This window comes from Netta rufina (assembly GCF_964035555.1).
Source record: "Netta rufina genome assembly, chromosome: 3".
Taxonomy (NCBI): domain Eukaryota; kingdom Metazoa; phylum Chordata; class Aves; order Anseriformes; family Anatidae; genus Netta; species Netta rufina.
This window is the reverse complement of record NC_140125.1, coordinates 40,662,493-40,682,746: the sequence shown is the minus strand read 5'-3', so window position 1 is coordinate 40,682,746 and position 20,254 is coordinate 40,662,493. Positions and strand designations below refer to the sequence as shown.

The window sequence follows — 20,254 nt, the reverse complement described above, 5'->3', positions numbered from 1 at the left end:
CCTGAAGGAGCTTAGCAGCTGTAAGACCATAGCCTTCCCTGCAAGGGAAAAGTTCTGGGGTTATTATCAAACATATTTCTACTCTTGGTAACAGGTAAAAATAGCAGTATTAATTATTTTTCTTTAGAAGAATCTTAACAGTGTTTTATGTGGTCATAATCATGAATCATCTCCCCAGTCTGACACACAGCTTATCTTCTTATTTATTTTTATGTTCCTATTCAGAACCCATCTTTTCCTTTTTCAGAACAGACCATGAAAATACGTTTCACTGTGGTATTTCTGGCAGCAGGCAGAAGGCGTGGCTGGTTTACTATATGTTTTTATTTATCTACAGATGCAGCAGCTTGAGAGACAAGTTATAGATGCTGACCGTCAAGCAGAGAGGGCTTTTCAGCAGGTATATCTAAATTGAAAAATACCTCCACTAGCTATGTGCATGTTAAGGTACTGTTACCAGAGGAAATTCAGAAAATTGCTTTCTGTCTAAAGTATTGCTCAAAAGGGAGAAGACAGCTTCCTTTTACATCTACTGATTTGTCTTAGTAGAGATGTCCTTTGCTTGCTGTCCAGTTCAGTAAAGTCAAAGCTAACAGAGCAAATCCAGAACAGATGCATGTAACGGACTTCTTCATTGATTAATATAAATAAAAGGGAGAGGAAACAGTGACCTATTTTAGAAAAACCTTAAAAAAATAAAGGAAGGCTAGCCAATACAGTCTCGAAATAGAACTATTCTGTGCTGCTTGTTATTCTTTAAAAAAAAAAAAAGTGTTTTGCCAGTCCTGCTGGTATTAGATGCAGAGGGTGACATAACAAACTGGCATTTTTTCTCAAATAAGGTTGGGAATTTTGCAGGATTACCTTGAATCAAAAGTGTGGGGGCAATTTTAACAATCGATTTTGTGATCAAATTATTACCTTTATCGTGGAATATTGTTTCTTAAAGTTTTATGTTTGACCTTCCAAATAGGTGCAAGTAATGGAAGAAAAATTAAAAGCAGCTAATGTTCAAACGAGCGAATCAGAAAACAGGTTGTATAAGAGATGTCAAGATCTGGAGATCCTGATTCAAGATAAAAATGACATAATACAAAAATTGGAGCAACAACTTGAAGAACAGGTTAGAAATAACTCTGTTACAAAAGAGGAGCATCAGTTCCATTCTTAATTATGCAAAAGAAAAATAAAAGAATGAAGATCAATAGAGGACAGAAAAGTTTAGAATTATTTCTGTTGTTTGATTGGAAGGTTTCTCATTAGGAGTGTGCTTTGAATAACATTTATTCACTTGCAAATTATGCTCTCACTTCCTTTGAAAGAAATCTAATTTTTAAGAGGGCCAAGACGTTCTTCCTTATCTCTGTCTCCTCTGCTTTCCAGTCCAGGCTCTGAAGGGCCTATTTGTGATTTGTTTAAAAATCACCATGTGTCACCCAGGAGATTTAATTTCTTGAAGGAAACTTTAGGATTTATTTCTGACGGTACTACTGTGGCAAACTAGAATGTTAAGTAAAGATTATGCTTATGTCAATTTTTTTTTTCCAGAAGCAAATACGACTTCAAGAGGCAAAACTCATAGAAGAAAAAGCAGCTAAAATAAAAGAATGGGTGACGGTCAAGCTCCATGAGGTATAACTCTTGCTACAATGCTTGTCATGCAGAAAATTGGCCATAGTCAAAAAAACATTTCCCATTTTGATTGGTTGGTATGGTTACTTCACTAAAAGATTGAAAATGAAAACAACAGCATTGAGGACATAAGTGTCCATATTGCTTAACTTCTGATGTCTGGTTTGCTTAACTCATATCTCTGTGTGCTCTTCATGGAGAGAACCCCCCAGAACTGCTCTCTGGCAGATATTCTTATCTCCACCAATTAAGAAAGATTAGCTGGCAAATTTTGCTTGCTCCAGCAGGTGCTTGAAGTGGGAATAATCCCCCAAAAGCTGAACAAGTCTACTGGGGTCTGGCAGAAAAAGGATGTACCGTTTCTTGTTTTCCAATGCACATTGTACTCTTAGTCATGGATAGTTTCAGGGGCACTGGCTCTATTCCTGCAAGAGACCAGCTGTCTCCCTTGTTTCTTTGCTGTGGTGAGATAACCATCTGTACCCTGTCTAAGGCTGCCAGTTTTGGTATGCAGCAGTGCTTTCTCCTCCTTCCATATAGAGAATTTAAAATTGCCTGTAAATGTTACAGTCGTACAGTCCTGTGGTTAACACTGCACACTCCAGTTAAAAAAAAAAAAAAAAAAGGGAAACTAAAAATAACATTTATGATTAGTCTGCAAGGGAAGTTTTTAAATAAAATCATGTAATAAAAATGCAGTTAAGTTTAGCTAAAATCATCTCAAAATAGTTTGCATGAAATATGACTGAAACCATGTACTTAGTTTAGAATATGCAGGATCTGAAGCTAGGTGTCACTCAGTTGGAGGTGGAATTGATGGCTCCCTTATCTGTGATACGGGACACTCAGATTCACATCTTCTCTTTTCATAATTCAGAGCTGGTGTTTGAACCAGCTCTGTTGTCTCTTAATTCCTAGCAGTGGGCTATAGCAATGGCTTGGTGGGGTCTTTTTCTTCCTGTAGATCTGTTCTGTGTGAGCTTTTCAGTACCCATTTATTTAATACTTTCTGTGGGATGTCAGGATGTTTTAGTGCCATCATTGCCTTCAATTCCTCTGCCTTCCCTTGGGTTTACCAAATGGTACAAGAGTTGGTTTGTAACTCTAGCCCTTTGCTTTTATTAAAGTGACAACAGAGATTTCCCTTTTTCTTAATTATTTGGGCTTTTTAAAGGTGTCTTGGATTTGCTTGGGGGGGAATGATTTTAACAGAGGAAGCAGTTGTGCAGATAATCATTGCAGGGAATTTTATTGTTGAAAAAATACAAATGCATAGACTGTCGTTAAGCAAAGTAAATTGGAGATTAGCATTTGCAATAGCTTCACCTTAAGAAAACAAATTCAGAGAAAATGTTAAGTGATATAATGACTTTTAAAACTGTTTCACTGATGGATGAGGTTAAATTTATGTGTTTTTAGTTAGAGGTGGAAAATCAGAACCTTCGCTTGATCAACCAAAAGCAAACCAAAGAGATGAAAACAGTACAATCCAAACTGCAAGGTAAATGTACGAGTTTTTGAAACATTCCTCTATATACAGCATAATTCTTACTATACCCTATTAATTTGTGCATCCATATAATTGAAATGTTCCATAAAATCAAAGATTTCAATGAGCATTAATTACCTGACTTCAGAGTGACTGTACATAAAGTTGTTAGCAAAGCAATAATTTAATTTTTATTAAAAAGACATTCAAACAAAGCACAACTCTTTTTTTGCTGGCTGAACTGGTATCCTTGTGTTACATAAAAGGTTTTGCAAGTAGTAAGATTTGACAGGGTTTGTGTCAGCTGTTTGCTTTCATTTCTTCATTTTATCACTGTTATTCTAGCACTGTTAATGAACCAATGAATGTCAGTCTGCAGGGAATAAGAATTCTGATCAGAATTTTGTAGCTATTACATTTGACTACAGTCATCCAAAACTTACTAATGCATAATTGCTGAATTACTGTTCTTCAGAAGCTACGGGCAAGAAATCTGTTACTTCAACACAAAAACCTGGGGAATGTCAACGACTAAGCAGTTTGACTTTTGGATGCTTTTCAAACAGAGCAAGAAGTCCTCAACCATCTCCTAAATTTGAAGAAATAAGCAAATCTTCATCAAAAGAGTCAGACTACACTGAAGGCAAAAACACACTAGGTACTGAGTCACACCTACTGTCATTTTATTCTAACACGGGTGGGAAACCAAAATTGAAGTGGTATGTAAGTGGATCCAAACCAGCTGTTTTCCAAGTATGTAGCAGAACTTTCTCCTTCTTTAATGTCAGTCTCTACTACTAGGAAGAAATCATTTTGGGCATTAGCATCTCAGTAATACCACTGATACTTCGCTTGGCAGTATGCAATGGCTGGTGGGTGTTGTGGCTGCCCAGGAAAGAAACTGCTGTGGTTCAGGTTTGCTTCACAGTAGAATATGGACTTTGGGTGTTCCAGTCCCCCAGAGACTGCTGTTAGGTTTTTATGCCTGTGTACAGTCTGATTTAAATCCAGTTTCTGTATATTTTATCTATGCTACCACTGGTGTCCCAGTGATAGTTTTATGTCCTAATTCAAGAAGATACTATTTCAATCAAGGTCAGAAATAATAGAATAGAGTCTCAGGCATCTTTTTGCACTATTGTTTCCTATCCAAATAAGTAGAAAGCTCCCTCAACAGTTTGTACAATTGCCTCCACAAGCCCTGAAGTCCTGTAATGCTAGCAAATTGATGTGCTGTTAATGCTGTTACAAGCATAAGGAAGTCCATTGCAGCTTGCTGCTTTCCTTAAGCAATGAAAAGCCCAAGAAAGAGATTGTTACTCCTGCTCTCATCCTTCATTTGAGTCCCACAGTGCTGTTTATGGCCTCAGAATTTTCTTCATAGTTAGTCATGGTATCCCGCATTATAGGTTGAATTCTGTGGAAAAGCAGAAATTGACGTGGATCCCGTTAATATTTTGTATACTTACTTATCCAATCCACTTTAACTGCATACAGCTATTTAACTTTCCCAAGTGTCTGTGTGAAAAGTCCTAGTTCTAGCATATGTTTTAACTCAGGGGAAGCACGTAGGCCTCACTGACATGCTTCAAGCTATAGGTCTCTCTTGCAAAACCAGGTAAAAGTGAAAAGCATAAGCACAGTTATTTTTAACACGTCTTTCCCTAAGCATTTTTATGAGCCACTCTTGTGTGTCTTAAGCATGCTCCACTGAGAATATGGTAATAGCTTGCAGAATAAATTTCTGAAAATAAACACTGTAGATATCCTCAGAATATTTGATTTGTTAGTGTAAATCTTTCCTGTCAAGCTTTTACTCTGCTTTAATTTTCTCTAGATTTAATAAAGCAGCTAAATGCTTATGCCTTTTAAACCATTGCTTTGTCCTTTTTCTAGTTTTTATTTTCATACATATCTGGCTTACTTTAACATTTGGCTCCACTCTGCTCATCTGTACATTCATTGCCATATTTAGTTTGGCTAAAACTTGGAGTATTGCCTGTTGCATTTTTTTCTTAAATACTGATGAAACTTTAGTTGCATTCAAAATTTTGTAATTTTTTTTTTTTTTTTACAGATTATTACATACAATATTCAGAAAAAAAAATAAATGTGCTTACTTGGAATGATTACCTACTTACTATTTGCAGACATAATGACAAAATCCTTTAGCAGTCAAATTTGCTAAAGTAATTTTCTCCTGTTCATTGTATTTGTCTTCTAGAGAAGGATATCCTGGAAACTACCTTTGCTGGTCCTGCACATGAAAGCAATAAAGGTCAGAAGTCATTGCAGCAAAGTTCCTCAGGATCAGAGCAGAACAAAAATGTGAGAACAAGTTGTTCATCCAAAGATATGGACAGTGACATGTCAAAGAACTCCTGCACTACAGGGAGTGACTGGAGCTCAGATGAGGATGGAGGAGACAATAAAGGACTGAAATCCAGGTGTGCATCCACTCTGTCAAGCCACACATCCGAAGAGAACACTAGGTACAGTAGAGTGGGAAGTGAAATGTATTTGACAGCCTCCGATGACAGTAGTTCTCTATTTGAAGAAGAGAGTTTGGGTGTTCAGAGGACTCAGCACAAAAAGTTGTACTCCTGGCAGCAAGGGTCCCAAAGAAAAGGCCAGAACAATCCAGGTGGAAAGTGCAACTCAGACTTCACAAGTAAGAAGAAAGACCAAGATAGTTCTTCAGATGAACTGAACAAGAAATTTCAGTCTCAGAGGCTAGATTATTCATCCTCATCCAGTGAGGCAAATACCCCAAGTCCAATTTTAACCCCTGCTCTAACTCCTAAACACCCAATCCTAGCAACTTCTGCAGGATCTCAATACCTGACACCATCAGATTCTCCCTCAAATTTGCCACCTCCAAAGTTACGGACTCCTAATGTGTTCAGTATAAATTCAGCATTGGCAAAAAAACATTTAAGCCAGCCCCAGCTGAGCTCTGATAGAATGTTTGGTAAAAATAGAAATGCTATAAGCATGATACGTCCGTGGAGACCTCAGGAAACAGACATTGATCTGGTGGATGGAGAAGATACAGGTATTTTAGAGAAAATGGAGATTGGCTGTGATGAAGGAGTGTTTACCTATGACTGCACTGAAGTACAAAATGCTGAAGCCCAGGAACCCTGTGATACGACAAAAAAAGCTGCTAGTAACAAACCTCCAACCCCACCATTACATCGATTTCCTTCCTGGGTAAGAGTAATTCTAGATACTTTTCCTCACAGTGAAACTAACTCATCCTCAGTCTTCTCTTCTATGTTTTTTTTGTTGCTTGTACCTTTCCCATTCTCTGTTTGATGACAAGACAGGGTGTTACTGTAATTGAAGTTAAAGGGACAAATTCAGAAGCAAGTTTGATATGAAGCACAGCATTTCAGCCAGTGAAAAACATTTTTTTGTAGATAAGACCTTTTTTTTTAACGTCACATCTAAGTTGCATATGTCTTTTTGTGTATAACCAACAAGGTAATGCTTATGAATGTGTGTATTTATTTATTTCAATACGAACAGAGACTTAAAAGTGCTGGTGTCAATGCTGTTACTATAACCATTGTACCACTCACAATCTAAACAATATGTCGACAGACAACAACTACAGATTACAGAACTTACTGATCATTTTTTCCAGAAAAAAAATTAAAGCCATCAGTCAGGGAATTAAAATAGATACTAATTTTCTAACACAAAATCCAAAACTAGCTCCATCTATACTCACTGATTCTGCAGTTCCACACTCCCATTTAGTGATTCAGAGGTGAGTAATGCGTTAATGTAACACGTTATTTCTGCTGATATATTTTAGTACATATTTTTCCATTGTAGATTTTCATATTCTGGCTTTTTAACACAAAACTGTTGAAAAGTTGTCTCCATAATGTCATGTCTCTGTTCTTAACTATACAATCTTCCATTAAAAATATTCTCACTATACCTTCTTTGGCCATTGATAATAGTATATTTAAAAAGAAGTTAAATGAATGAAAGGAAGTTTTTCATTTTGAGAAAAAGAAGATTGGATCATACAGTGTGTATGGTGGGTATGGCATATAAAACAAGGATGCATGTTTCAGCCACCAATGATGACACCATTTTATCAACCATATTATCACTTGGATGTATTAACACAAAGACTAGGAGGCTGAACAAAAGTAATTGTGTTTTAATTGTCTACCATCAAATCCATTCTTTTTATGTTAGGAAAGCAGAATTTATGCTGTAGCCAAATCTGGCTTAAGGATGTCTGAAGCTTTCACCGTGGAATCTCTTAACAAAAGTAAGTGGTTTAGTTGTTCATTGTCTCATGAACAAAAATTATCTTCTTCCAGTTATTGGTAAGAAAGGACCAAATATCCCATGTTCCTCTAAGATACTAAGATTCAATTACCTGCTATTTAAAACCTGGAAAATCATTGGTTATCTTTCCATTGCCTTCTATTACTTTGCCTCTTGACTTTGTGCTGAATTTGTACTTTGTTCACACCAGATTTCTCTGCGGTTGATTTTGAAGATTCCATACCAAATACGAGGGTGAAAGATTGTACTTTCAGTTTTAAAAAGGGTTAATGGTTATGATTACAATTAATTTATTGTAAATTTCAAAAAGCTATAAATCTCACATCCAGAAGAATCAGGAGTTAGTTCAGTTTTTATAGCTGAGCTATACAGTGCAAAAAAAGACATCAGAATTTGGTAAATTGAGGGGGTGTAACTTAGGAAGGTCATTTATACAATGTGTTGCTTTTTTAGGTGCGGTTTCACTAACATCATACTCCGTATCTGGATTATACACATCTCTGATATATAAGAACATGACCACTCCTGTCTACACCACTTTGAAAGGGGTAACTGCATTACTGTTTAAAGGACATGTTTAAATACCACTAGGCTTCACATCCAAAAACTTGCTTTTTCACATTTGAGGACACCATGCCAAATGTGTCATAAGATCATGGTTAGAGGTTATAGAACCCCAGAAGTAATGGAAATGTCAAATAGCTGGGAAAAAAAAAACAAAACCACTGCTCCTTATAAATTGTTACCAGCCCAGGTCAGTCTTTCTCAGGTCCCTTGCTGATTTTTTCCGAAGACTTGTTAATTATTAAAAAGAGGCACATGGTGTTCAATGTCATAATTAAAAGCGTGTGTGTGTATAGAAATGTCTTTGTATTAGTGCCAAAACTGTTTTTATTTATCACAGCATTTTATTATTTTTTTTTTCTGGCAGCTTTTTGTGATTGGAAAGACCCATCCCTTAAGTTTTCCTCAGTTTTCTGTTTCAAAGTGTGGGGGTGGTTGAGGATACAGAGGACAGGGAATTCAGTTTGATGTTGATATTTGTGTGCCAAAACTCACAGCCCAAGCAAAAACAGCTTTGAATATTACAAAGCCATCAGAGCTCTGCCACAGCATGAAAGAAAGAACTAATACTTTTTACGCAAGATACCAAAGAATGTTCTGTTAATTTCTGCAGAAAGCAACTCAAATAAGCAACAGCCCATTTATAGATGAGTCATCAGGATCTGAGGAAGAAGACAGCTCTCGGTCTAGCTCAAGGACTTCTGAGTCCGATTCTCGAAGCAGAAGTGGCCCGAGTAGTCCTCGGGCTATGAAACGAGGTAGGCAAAAAAAACAGAAGAAGAATTAACTCCTGAGGAATTTGGAAAACCGAACAGTTTGCTTTATCTTCTTAGAAATTGATTTCTTGGTTAAATTGCATGGACATCTCAAATCGAGGTTTCTATCTAAGCTATCAAAGCCTAGATCTATTCAAGCAGGAGAAAGGACAGTTATGTGTGGCTTTCTTTTTATTGCTGTAATTGAAGATGGATGTTTAAGGCATTAGTCTAGCTGTTGTCATGAGGAAAAAGTGACTTTTACATTTAAAGGAAGAAACCCCATTCTACTTTTGCTGTCACACCAATTATTCCCTGTAACCTTTAACTGCATGGACATAAAATGACCTAGAAGAAAGTAACTGCTAGCAGCAAAAAAATACATACTCTTTTTATAAAACAAAGTAATAGTTTAACATGATTAGAAAGCAGGTGTGAAAGTTCCCCCAACAGAGTATTTGGTTCTGTCATCTCATGCAGAGGTGGACTTCTTTCCTTTTTATAGCAACTGTTTTATGCAAAGATGTAGTTAAACACTTGAATCCAGTGATGTTCTTTTGTCAGCAGTAAATCTCACAGTAGTACATAACTGTGTGTTTTCCACTTGCGAAATGAAAATACCATGCTTCACTACATGGCAAGACACAATGTTATCATTAGGTGACTATCACTGTTACCTTCCTGAGAAGGTTTCTTCACTGGGTAAAGCAAGGGAGTTTACAATCTAACATCCTAGTACTTACATCCTCTGTTATATATTGCTTAGCAATGCAAAATAGCATTATTTGGTTGTTCATGTTATATATGTTAAAATCCCAGTGAGCTAAAATTCCACTCACATCACCCTTGAGCAGGCAAAAACAGCTGCTGCTTTGCTAGGAGTGTTTCAGTGCCAGCCAGACATGCCATCAAGGCTGTTTCATTTCTCAGGTCTGCCTGCTGCTCTGCGAGGAAGGAACAACCGTCTTTGACCTGCAAAGCTCTCTCAGCCAGCTTTCTTAGGGCCAAGACATGCAACCTTCCCCGCCTGGGTCTTGTTCTTCACTAGATTTCTCCCGCAACTCTTGTTTTTTATGTAATGCCAACTGAAAAGATCAAAGTGCTTGTCTGCGTTGGTCCCGTTTCCAGTGCAGTAGTTACAGTTCTGCCATGCTAGTGTGAAAAGGACCCATAGTTCCTGAGTATGCATCTCATCATGTTTGCACGATAGGAAAGGTAAATCAGCTAATTTTGTAGCTGATTTCACCCACAGTTTACACCATGTCTATAAAATTGAGCCATTCCCTTTGTACTTCCTTCTTCAAAACTAGCCTTTGTACTTATTCATGCATGGAAAGTTTTCTTAATCACAAAACACATATATACATATGAGATCACATTGTTTAAAAATCCAGGCAGTCACAGATTTGACTATGAGCATAATTAGCTTGTTGCATATGTGTTATTAAAGATCTTACATGAAAAGAGAACAACTGACCTGAAAGCCCAGGTGGCTTGCCAAAACAATAAATGAGAAAAGCAATTTTTAAAATCAAATCAGAAAATAAGTTTAGAAATCAATGAAACAAAGGAAACATGATATCTTCATTTCAGTCTTGGAGGGTAACCTTTCAGAGAAGAACACTGGTCAGAAAGTGAAACTTTACAAAAGGACATGTTTGAAAATCATTATTTCTATGATGAATATGGAGCAGTTTGAATTTTTATTGCTCATTCACTAGAATTTAAAACAGGGTGTATTTTTCTCTAGGAGTAAAGCTAATAAAGTTTTTAAAAAATCCTGAAATCTGAAATTCAGACTTTTAGAAAATCTCAATATTAGAATAAAAACTAATTGCAAAACAAAGACGGTAACCTACAACTTCAACATAAAGCAGATGTTGAGCCTGGCTCTTTAGTACCTAGGCACTTGCATTGGAAATCTAGATACCAGAGAAAATGATAGAAAGAGGAAGAAGAAAGTTACTTAGTTTAATTAAAGATCCCATATTTGTTTTGTACAGAATAAATGCAATATAGGGCACTGACTTCCTCCTCTAAAAAAGGTGTAGTAATATAACAGAAGGTCATAAAATATAGAAGACAATTACTTCTCGTTTCATTCATAAGTAAACAATTAATTATGAAGAAAATGGGATTATAGCTATTAGCATTGTACTAATAGTTAAATATACTGGTATTTTTATACAAAATGCTCGGTTCTTAATGGATTTACGCAGATACTTGTGTTTGCCTGTATCTCCTGCTCAGATATTCTTTCTGCATGGATGTTCTGACCTCATTTGGTTGTAACGTAATAGATAAAAATATAAAGAAACATCTCTCTTTTAACTCAGGTGTGTCTCTGTCTTCTATGACCTCAGAAAGTGACTATGCTATTCCTCCTGATGCATATTCAGTAGATACAGACTGTTCAGAGCCAGAGCAGAAACTTCCTAAAACCTCTTCCTCATCTACTGATAATGGAAAAAATGTAAGTACTGAAGTTCTGTAAAGAAGTGTACCTGTGGTGCTGTGTGTATATTTCTGTTCAAAGAATACGACTAAATTCCTGTATTCATTCTTGCCAACTCACAGACTGCCTTATGAGTACAAATAGCAAAATATATCAGCAATAAAGTAACCATATAAGACTGCAATAACTGAAACAAGGTAGAGGATAATTCTGAGCTTTCTGGAAGTAAATGGAAGTTCATGGAAGTAGGTAGACAACTCCTGAAGACAATTCAAAGCACTTAAGTTTTTCTTGGAACCAGATCTGGTATCAGATTGCATACAAATACTAAAATCAGCTTAAAATTATTAACTGAATATTCAAAAAAAATAGGAAGGCTTTCCACTGAAGGAGCTGGAGTCATCAGTAGAAATCTGTGCTCTGTAATCAGTTTCTGTAGCTTCCTCATACGGGGAAAATGACTTCAGGCAAACTAGAGAAATCCTAAGCAAAACAGCATAGTAGGATCAGTCAAAGAAACCAAACCATTACAGGGTATTGGTCTGTCTCTGTGAGCTTTTTAATGGTCTGCGTTAGTAGTTAGTGTCTTGGCATAAAAGTGGATTGAATGACTGATGACAAAAATAATTTCTTTTAAGCTTTCTTCACAGAGCAAAACTGTGAACTCTGTTCTACTGGTGTACACACTGAACGTATGTCTTTGCAGTGTTCTAAATTACACTGTTATATCGGTTCTGTAGGTCAGGCCCTAAAGTTTGGGAAAAATGATGTATATAGATCATATTAATTTTGTTATTTGTTTAATATAAATAATTAGAGTAAAATCAGGAATCATTATGTTCTTCGTTCCTTTGTATAGTTCTGGGCAAATCACTTACTCTCCTTCATGTACTATAACTGTAAGTAGGGATATTAATTAGTTATCACACATGCATGGCATTTGTCTTAATGCTTGCAAAAATGCTGTCCTTGGAACAAAAATCTCATACAATTTTGTAATTGTTATTTAGCATGCTTATAAGTCATTCAAATATCTGTGTGTGTGGTGTAATTATACAATATCTGTGGGGCATATAGGTATACTGGTGTACTTAACTACTTCTTATGTAACTTCTAAATAATCAGGAACCTTTGGAAAAATCTGGATATCTGTTAAAAATGGGTGGTAAAGTGAAGACCTGGAAACGACGATGGTTTGTGCTTAAAGGAGGTGAATTACTATACTACAAATCCCCAGTAAGTACATATAGCTATTTACTGTTTAGTATTAGACGTTTTTTTACTGAGAATTTAGGGCTGCCGGAATGAAAAGAAATGTATTCCTGGTGTTTGAGCTGTAAGAGGACTCAGTTCCTCAACAGGCATATAAGGTACTCAATGTGTAAATAGGAAGTATTTAACAAGATTAATGCTTAAATAAGTTCTATGATTATTTATCCCCATTTGTTGATGGATTTAAAATATTCTGTTCCATTTTTTCCATACAGAGTGATGTAGTTCGAAAACCTCAAGGTCAAATTGAGTTAAATGCATCTAGCCACATTGAAAGGGGTGATGGAAAACAAACAATTCAGGTGCCTGCTTTTCTGTCTCTGTTTTTCAGTAGGTCTTTATTTCCTGCATTGCCAAAACATCCCAGTCACTGTAGGACTGGAAGTCCAATGTGGTCTTGGAATTAATCAGTGCCCTTTGCTTAAAACCGAAGGGTCATTTCAACAATAAAAATGAGGCATAAACATATCCTTATCTGTGTTGCTACAAAGGTCAGATTATAGGAATATGAGACAGATACGAAAAAAGAGAGTGGTATTGGGACTAGATATTAGGGTTGTGTGAAGTTGTTTGAAATGAGATAAATTAGGTTTTATCAATTCTGCTATACTAGAATCTTTCAGAAGGAGTCTCAGAAACTGTGTTTCTGTCTGGTCTGCTTGGCCATTGAACATTTTGTTAATGCACAATTATTTGGGAGAAATAACCCCCCAAAGTGTGAAACTACATTGGGTAGTATATGTTAAAACCCTCTAGTCGTGGGTTGGATTGTGTAATGTTCTTAAAGCTCAGAACTCTTCTGCCACTTTGTAGCTGACCACAGAAAAACGGACATACTACCTGACTGCAGATTCTCCAAACATCTTAGAAGAATGGATCAAAGTACTACAGAATGTTCTTAAAATACAGGCTGCTAGTCCACTTTTTATACAGCCGGAAATCAAGCCAACCATGAAAGGGTTACTTACAAAGGTAGGAACACTTTTCTTCCCCCAAATGTGCCTTATTCCGTATTTATTAAGAATAATACCTAGATGAAAATGGTTCTACAATAAATGCAAGCAAAACAGGCATGTATTAGCTTTCCTTGTACTTTTCATAGTGAACAGTTGAGGAAGACTACCAACTAGTTTACTTTTCCCAAAGCATTTCTTCTGGTTGTTTGAGATTTGCTTTGTTTTTTCTTTCCAGCTTTTCAATTCATTAAAAGTTGTTGAGTTCTCCGTTTGCAGTTAAGAGGTATCCTGGTTTTGCATGGCACTTTGAGACATGCATAAGTTGCAGTAGCTAATTGATCTAATTTATTTCCATTTAGTGATCCCTTTTAAGTGTTATTCATTGAGACAGGTTATTTCAAGATAATAAGAATACTGTATAAAAGAATTTTTTCTCTTTCAGTTCTCTTCATTTCCTCAGCTTTCATTACCTTAGGCCTGATCCAAAGTCAAGTGAAAACCTCGTACTCTTTCCTGGGCTTTAGGTCTTTATCTGTACTTTAGATGCCCTAAATCTTATACCTTTAACAGAGTTATGTGGTTTTAATTTAATCTAACTTAATTTAATTTATTACTTGTTTAATAATGTGGAAAGAAATTTGAACTAAGTCATTTATTCACAGAATCATCGAAGTCTAGACGGTGAAAGGTAGTCAGTAGTTTTCTGACTGTGCTTGTTCCTAATATTCTGTAATTTCAGGTGAAACATGGATACTCCAAAAGAGTATGGTGTACCCTAGTTGGAAAAATTCTGTATTACTTCCGTAACCAAGAAGATAAGGTAGGTCCCTTACTTGTTTCCTCAGTGAGGGAAGAATACATACTGGAGTGAGTAGACTTTGAAAACTAAGTTTTGACTTTATTAAGATACAGGTTGGCCTGGGTAGTATAAACCCATTTTATCTTGATAACCAGATATTTAGACTTAACAGATTCTCAACTTGGAAGGTTCCTATGTAATAGACAGCACTATGGGCACACCCATAAATCTACTTCTCCTATGAGACATGATGAATATCCTGCATCTTCTTACCCTTAGCCAAAGTGAGTGTCGGCATTAATTTGCTGATGGTTCAGGACTCCCTGTCAGACTTGAGACTGATTGGAAAAGATCTGGTTGCCATTTACTTCCAGAAGTTGACCCTTTTTAATATATGTTTGCAGTGGGCAGTGACTGCAAGATTCAAGAAATTACTTTTTTTATCCCTTGATTGTCTTCCGAACCTTGTTCTTTGGTATGTCACTGTGCCTCCACACTGCTACAAGAAAGGCAGAGACTAGCAGGGTGCAGAGAGTTTGCTGCTCTGCAGATGCATGTCACATGGGGGGATCCTTCCCAGTTCCCCATCAGAAAAGGAAAAGGAGCTCGTGGTCTACAACTGATGAGATGGTTAGAAACAGAGATGAAAGAAGGCAGGAGAAAGTGAAGAGAAAATGATTTCTGAAACTTACGGAAAATACTTTTTAAGGAAGAAAAGAAAGAAATGGAGTCCAGTCAGCTTTAGGTTACCCTCACAATACTACCTAACTCTTTCCTGTTGAGCCTGGTATTCAGTTCGCTACCTGCACTTCTGAATGTTGTCAGACCCTAATATTTCCAGTCATAATTACCTGCTGAGTCTGGACAAAAGACACTTACTAGTAACAGTTTTGACTCATCCTTTTGCTCTCAGGACATTGTGTTTTGTCATCAAGAAACACATTTTCATGCAATTGGGTCAGGAACAAGATTCTGAGAAAGCCTACAAAAATTGTTTTTAATATCCCTGAGGTTATGAATATTTGATTCATGCCCTTATTACCTAACTGTCAGGACTGCTGGCACTGACAAAAATGTTAACACTCTGCTGAGCCATTAAAACCCATAACAGGTAAAAAAATACATAAAATCCCCTTTGTTACTTCCGATCTATCCAAATATTCATACTGGACCCATTAGTCTGTAGTCTCTATATAAAGCTAGTTATATCCTTTGTTCTCCTTTTGTTTTTTATCCATTTTTAAACATTCAGCTGAAGCTTATTTCTGTATCAATAAGATGGCATTAAACATCAATCCGAATATTTTATTTTAATTACTTTTTAAAAGTGCAGTACAGAGCTAGGGAATCAAATGACTAGAGTATTGACCTCTAGCTCATTTTACACTTACTTTATTTAAGTTACATTTTTCTCCAATGAAGAAATCTCTATGTTTAATGTACCTGAATTTACACATATTTACCTTTGAAGATTTGTTTGTTTTTTTTAGGAAGCCCTTCAGGAACATCCAAGAAGTTTGCTGGTTCCTTATGAGTATATCCCTCACATTTGGAACAAGTTTTGTTATCTCTCCTAAGGCAAAATTGAAACTAATTTACTAGCTTGCAACAGAATAAGCATTTCGCTTTTGTAAGCAGAATGTGTTTTTAAAATACTATGTATGAAAATTTTCCCAGAGCTAGTTCATTTCTAATGTTAAACAATTGGCTAATTAAAAACATACTTGTAGCTGAATGTGACTGTGCAGGAAAAAATTACACCATCTGCAGTAGTTAACACAGTAATGGAGTCCTTTTAAGTGGCATTTCAAAATGGAATGCAAATAAAAAAAATCAGCCAATTGTGTTTTAGTTCAACTTAGTGAACAAATTGGTTGTGACTATTTTTATATTCCATGGCACCTCACGATTCTCAGAATCTACTTTGTTCAAATAGTTGAATGCTTCAGAAGTGCCACAGAAAACAGATCACACCATGCATCTTTAATCCTTACTAGGGAGTACACTGAAACATAGAGCCACCATTGTGTGATGTTTTCTTCAAATGATTATATCAACTGCTCACTTTATAAAATCACGATTCAAGAAACCCACTTGAGATTGAGTCAGGCTTGGCAGCTACTCTCCACTATCAGGTTTTCATTTTTTAAACAGTTTTACTGAGAAGCTAAGAGTCAGCCTCATCTGCTTTTCACTGTTGTTAATATGTTAAGACCAGTTACTTCAGGCTTGTACGAGAATATGGCACAGATAAGATGAGATGCTAGTTGCTCTGGAGCCCAGCCATCATTCTGCCAAAGGGAAACATCTCTCTCTTTCTGCTGAATCTCTGTAAACATTAGTAGACATCACAAACAATAGAAAAACAATAGTAAAGGCTTCTTCTCTGCAGCATTAAATACCAGACTCATTTGAACATCATGATGTATGAATGTCCAGAGGAAGAGCAGTGGTGCTATGGAAAGGGAGGAACCTTTACGTAAAATAGCCAGAAAGTACTGTCAGCCTCTGTCAGTCCTTTCACCCAGTTATGAAGATGGATGTTTGCTGTGGTTTCCTGTTGATAATGAGTATGAAATACTTCTAGGAAAATTTCCTTTTGAATGGCATTTCATACAAAATATTGCATGATTAATAATCATAACTATACATACAGCTTAAGCCTCAAATATTTCGAACTATTGGACTCCAGAATGAAGCAAACTAAGAAGGTCTGCTACACAAAACATTTACCTTTTGAATTTATAGCATGAACAAAATAGATATTTCAACACCGCTGGCCTCTGGAATGACAAGACTATTATTAAGGCTCTAGACTTGACCCAAGGAATTTTTACTTGGAAGCAGGTCTGGAAACTCTGAAAACGTACTTCTCTCACCCTAACAGACATTTATTACATTAATTAGATACAGAAGCAGACCTGGAAAAGAATTTCTAAAATTCTCGCTTTCAGACTTTGGCACATATCATTCACATATCATTCATTTGTCTGCAACAGCTCATTTATCTGGCATTACATGGCAGGAGTGAAAATGAATAAATGAGTATTGATGCCAGTTTTATGTTTTTGTTTTGTTTTGATTTTGTTTGTTTGTTTCTGTTTGTAGAATAAGAAATATAACATTAGTATGCACTGAAATAAACATGTGCTCTCTGACCACTTCTGATATTTACTTTCAGTTTCCTCTTGGTCAAATCAAGCTTTTTGAGGCCAAAGTTGAAGAAGTTGATAGGTCCTGTGACTCTGATGAAGATTATGAAGCTAGTGGTCGCAGTTTATTATCAACACATTACACTGTTGTTATCCACCCCAAAGATCAAGGACCAACTTACCTTCTTATAGGATCCAAGCATGAGAAGGTAATGAAAGGACTTTTTAACTGAGTTTCAGTAACATGTCTATGACTGTGGTGCTGTGATATGAACATTTCCTAAAGATGAGGGGAAATGGAATCTGCAAGTCATACAGCTTGTAGTTTGATGTAATAAACAAAGAGAAATACCTGTTTCATGAACATCGATCAGTCTGTGAGCCAGTGCTATCATTGATAATCCCTTTTGAAATAGCCAAAAATATTGAGGCTTGCCTACATAAAGTGGTGGTGTAGAATACTAAATATGCTGTAAATTGAGAATTTTGCTCACACTGCAATAACTCGTAGATAGACCTCTAGCAGATCTTCTGGAGAGTTCTGGTATATTGTTACCTGTTTTCATTGTTAGGAGTAACAGTAGGGAAGTGAGAGAGATGGTTAAAAACGTTATTATTGCTTATTTGCTATTGCTATTATTGCTTACATTATTATGTACTGACTAATCCTGTAGACCTCATTTTGCTTTTTGGCCTAACTCCTCAGTTTAGCAGGATCTGGCAGTGATGAAAAAGCACTTATATTAGCTTTCTGAAGAAGAAAAGAAGAATTCGCTGATAATTAGGCATGATTTCTGAGGGTAAAAGACTTCAGAAGAGAGCCTTGTCCAATTTTCCTTACTTAATGCTTGCAACATGGAGTGGCCATGAGTACGGATGTGAAAGTGAAACAAAGGCCAACTCCTTTGTGCTTCACCAGGAGCGTATGGCAATTGGTTGAAAGTTGAAAGCAAAATCTTTGTGAAAAAGCTACTTCCAACACAGCTGAATCCTTCAAAACCAATTCAACTTCTGACTTAATTCCTTTAAAACTTGATGTTCAGTATATTTTAATGCTCTTAAAAGTCTGGTGGAATGAATGAGTGAGTTGCTGTGTATTTTTCTACTTTAGGACACATGGCTTTATCATCTGACGGTTGCTGCTGGAAGTACCAATGTAAATGTTGGGTCTGAGTTTGAACAACTTATTTGCAAATTACTAAATATGGAAGGTGATACCAGTAAGTTACTTTTTGTTTCAACACACTAATATTGTCATACTTATCAGTTATATTGAGAAAATAATTATCCTAAGATTGTAAAAAAAAAAATAATAATAATAATAATAAAAAATAGACAAATTGAAGTTTTAGGCATAATTCTGAGAGTTTTTAGTAAATGCTTACATGCATTACAAGATTTTTTTGATCTACACAAGGCAGGTCAGTTAACCTTTTTGTTAAGGTTACATTTATGCTAACTTTCCAGCAGAGCTATCTGCTCTGTGAAACAGTATTACAGACACTAACGTGCCCTGTAAAACACTCTGAACAAGCCTGACAGGGCTTTGAATCTCTTATCTAAAATACCATTAATAAAATCATTAACAAAACTATTCCTATTCAATAAAAAATGCAACTACTAAGGTCTTGTTTCTATAGCATACTGAAATCAGTAGGAATGGAATTTGTACTTCAGGTCAAAATTTAGAACAGTATTTGTAGAACAGGTGATAATTATTTAGAAGCTAACAGATACCCAACTCCCACTTGATGTAGGGGGCTTTAAATGCAACTAGGTATAGAACTGCATTTTGAAATTCTGATCTCTTATGCTACATTAAAGAAGCGTTTCCTAAAAGGAGACCATAGACCTCGTGTTTCAAAGTTTTCTGTAAAAAAATAAAAAAATATATATATATTTAGTGGTTTTATTTAGTGAAGTTTCAGAATTCATGTTTCTGGTATAATCCATTTAGCTAGAGCAACTGTTCCAGTTCTGAATGCCAAAGTCTATTCAGAGGGAAATACCCCTCAATCTGCCTCTAGAAGCAAGATTCCAGCACCTTCTTAATTCATCTCTGGGGACAGTTCACCTTGATGTCACACTAATTCCCAAAACAGTGGCTATCCTGTGCTGCTGTGAATAGATGAAGTAGTAGCTGTAAAAGAAGAACACCACATACTGTTTTCTTGTGCTTGCTGGATCTGCAAGAAGCTGTTTTTCAAATGCAAAATATTCAAGCAGAAGTCACAGACAAACTCACTGACATTCTGTGCCAGCAAATTTAGGATTCATCTTGCAAACTCCTACTCATATAATTATTCTCACATAAAACCTCATAAAGAATCTGGTCCTGAGAAGTTTTATGATTTTGCATAGTCTCACAGTTTGTAGCAAAAGCCAGCAATCCTATAGACTCATTATCATGATTTGAGATACAGCTACGAGAACTTAGAAGCCAGGTCCCACTACCAGCATGAGGTGGAGCTGTGAATTTCAGCAGAAAGAAACTGATGTAGTATCTTAAAAGCTTCATCTCGCTGAGGCTCTTTCTTGGCCCCGCTGCATAGATAAGCACAAAGAAGTTAGAGATTGTGGGGAGAGGAAGGATTACTGTAATTCAACAATTTATCTTCTTGATATTGATATACTCAGTCCAGCTAGTCTAAGGCATATGTGCAGTACGGAGGGATGCAGCAGTTCGGAATGAGGGAACTTTCCTTAAAAACAAAAACAAACAAAAGAGTACACCCAGAAACATTATAATTTTTGCTCTGGTTTCTTAAGACAACAAAGTTCATTTGATTGCATTTTTCACATCTGTCTCTGGCACCCACAGTAATTTTTGAACATTGGGCCACTAGTACAACTAATTGAAATTAAT

The 20,254-nt window shown here is 36.2% G+C and overlaps 1 protein-coding gene across 1 annotated transcript in view; it reads left to right on the top strand.

Moving 5' to 3' along the window:
* The window catches only part of PLEKHH2 (pleckstrin homology, MyTH4 and FERM domain containing H2), a gene marked incomplete at its 3' end in the record, with an annotated part of 51,304 nt that overhangs the window by 16,001 nt on the left and 15,049 nt on the right, over positions 1-20,254 (top strand). Inside the window, exons 2-17 of the mRNA XM_084283875.1 lie at positions 338-400; positions 974-1,123; positions 1,549-1,632; positions 3,052-3,133; positions 3,597-3,779; positions 5,346-6,334; positions 7,340-7,415; positions 7,889-7,983; positions 8,613-8,757; positions 11,091-11,227; positions 12,335-12,445; positions 12,697-12,783; positions 13,295-13,453; positions 14,177-14,257; positions 17,418-17,597; positions 18,500-18,608. Of these exons, the coding sequence (XP_084140001.1) occupies positions 338-400; positions 974-1,123; positions 1,549-1,632; positions 3,052-3,133; positions 3,597-3,779; positions 5,346-6,334; positions 7,340-7,415; positions 7,889-7,983; positions 8,613-8,757; positions 11,091-11,227; positions 12,335-12,445; positions 12,697-12,783; positions 13,295-13,453; positions 14,177-14,257; positions 17,418-17,597; positions 18,500-18,608 (2,731 nt within the window). The remainder of the gene's footprint in view (positions 1-337; positions 401-973; positions 1,124-1,548; positions 1,633-3,051; positions 3,134-3,596; positions 3,780-5,345; positions 6,335-7,339; positions 7,416-7,888; positions 7,984-8,612; positions 8,758-11,090; positions 11,228-12,334; positions 12,446-12,696; positions 12,784-13,294; positions 13,454-14,176; positions 14,258-17,417; positions 17,598-18,499; positions 18,609-20,254) is intronic.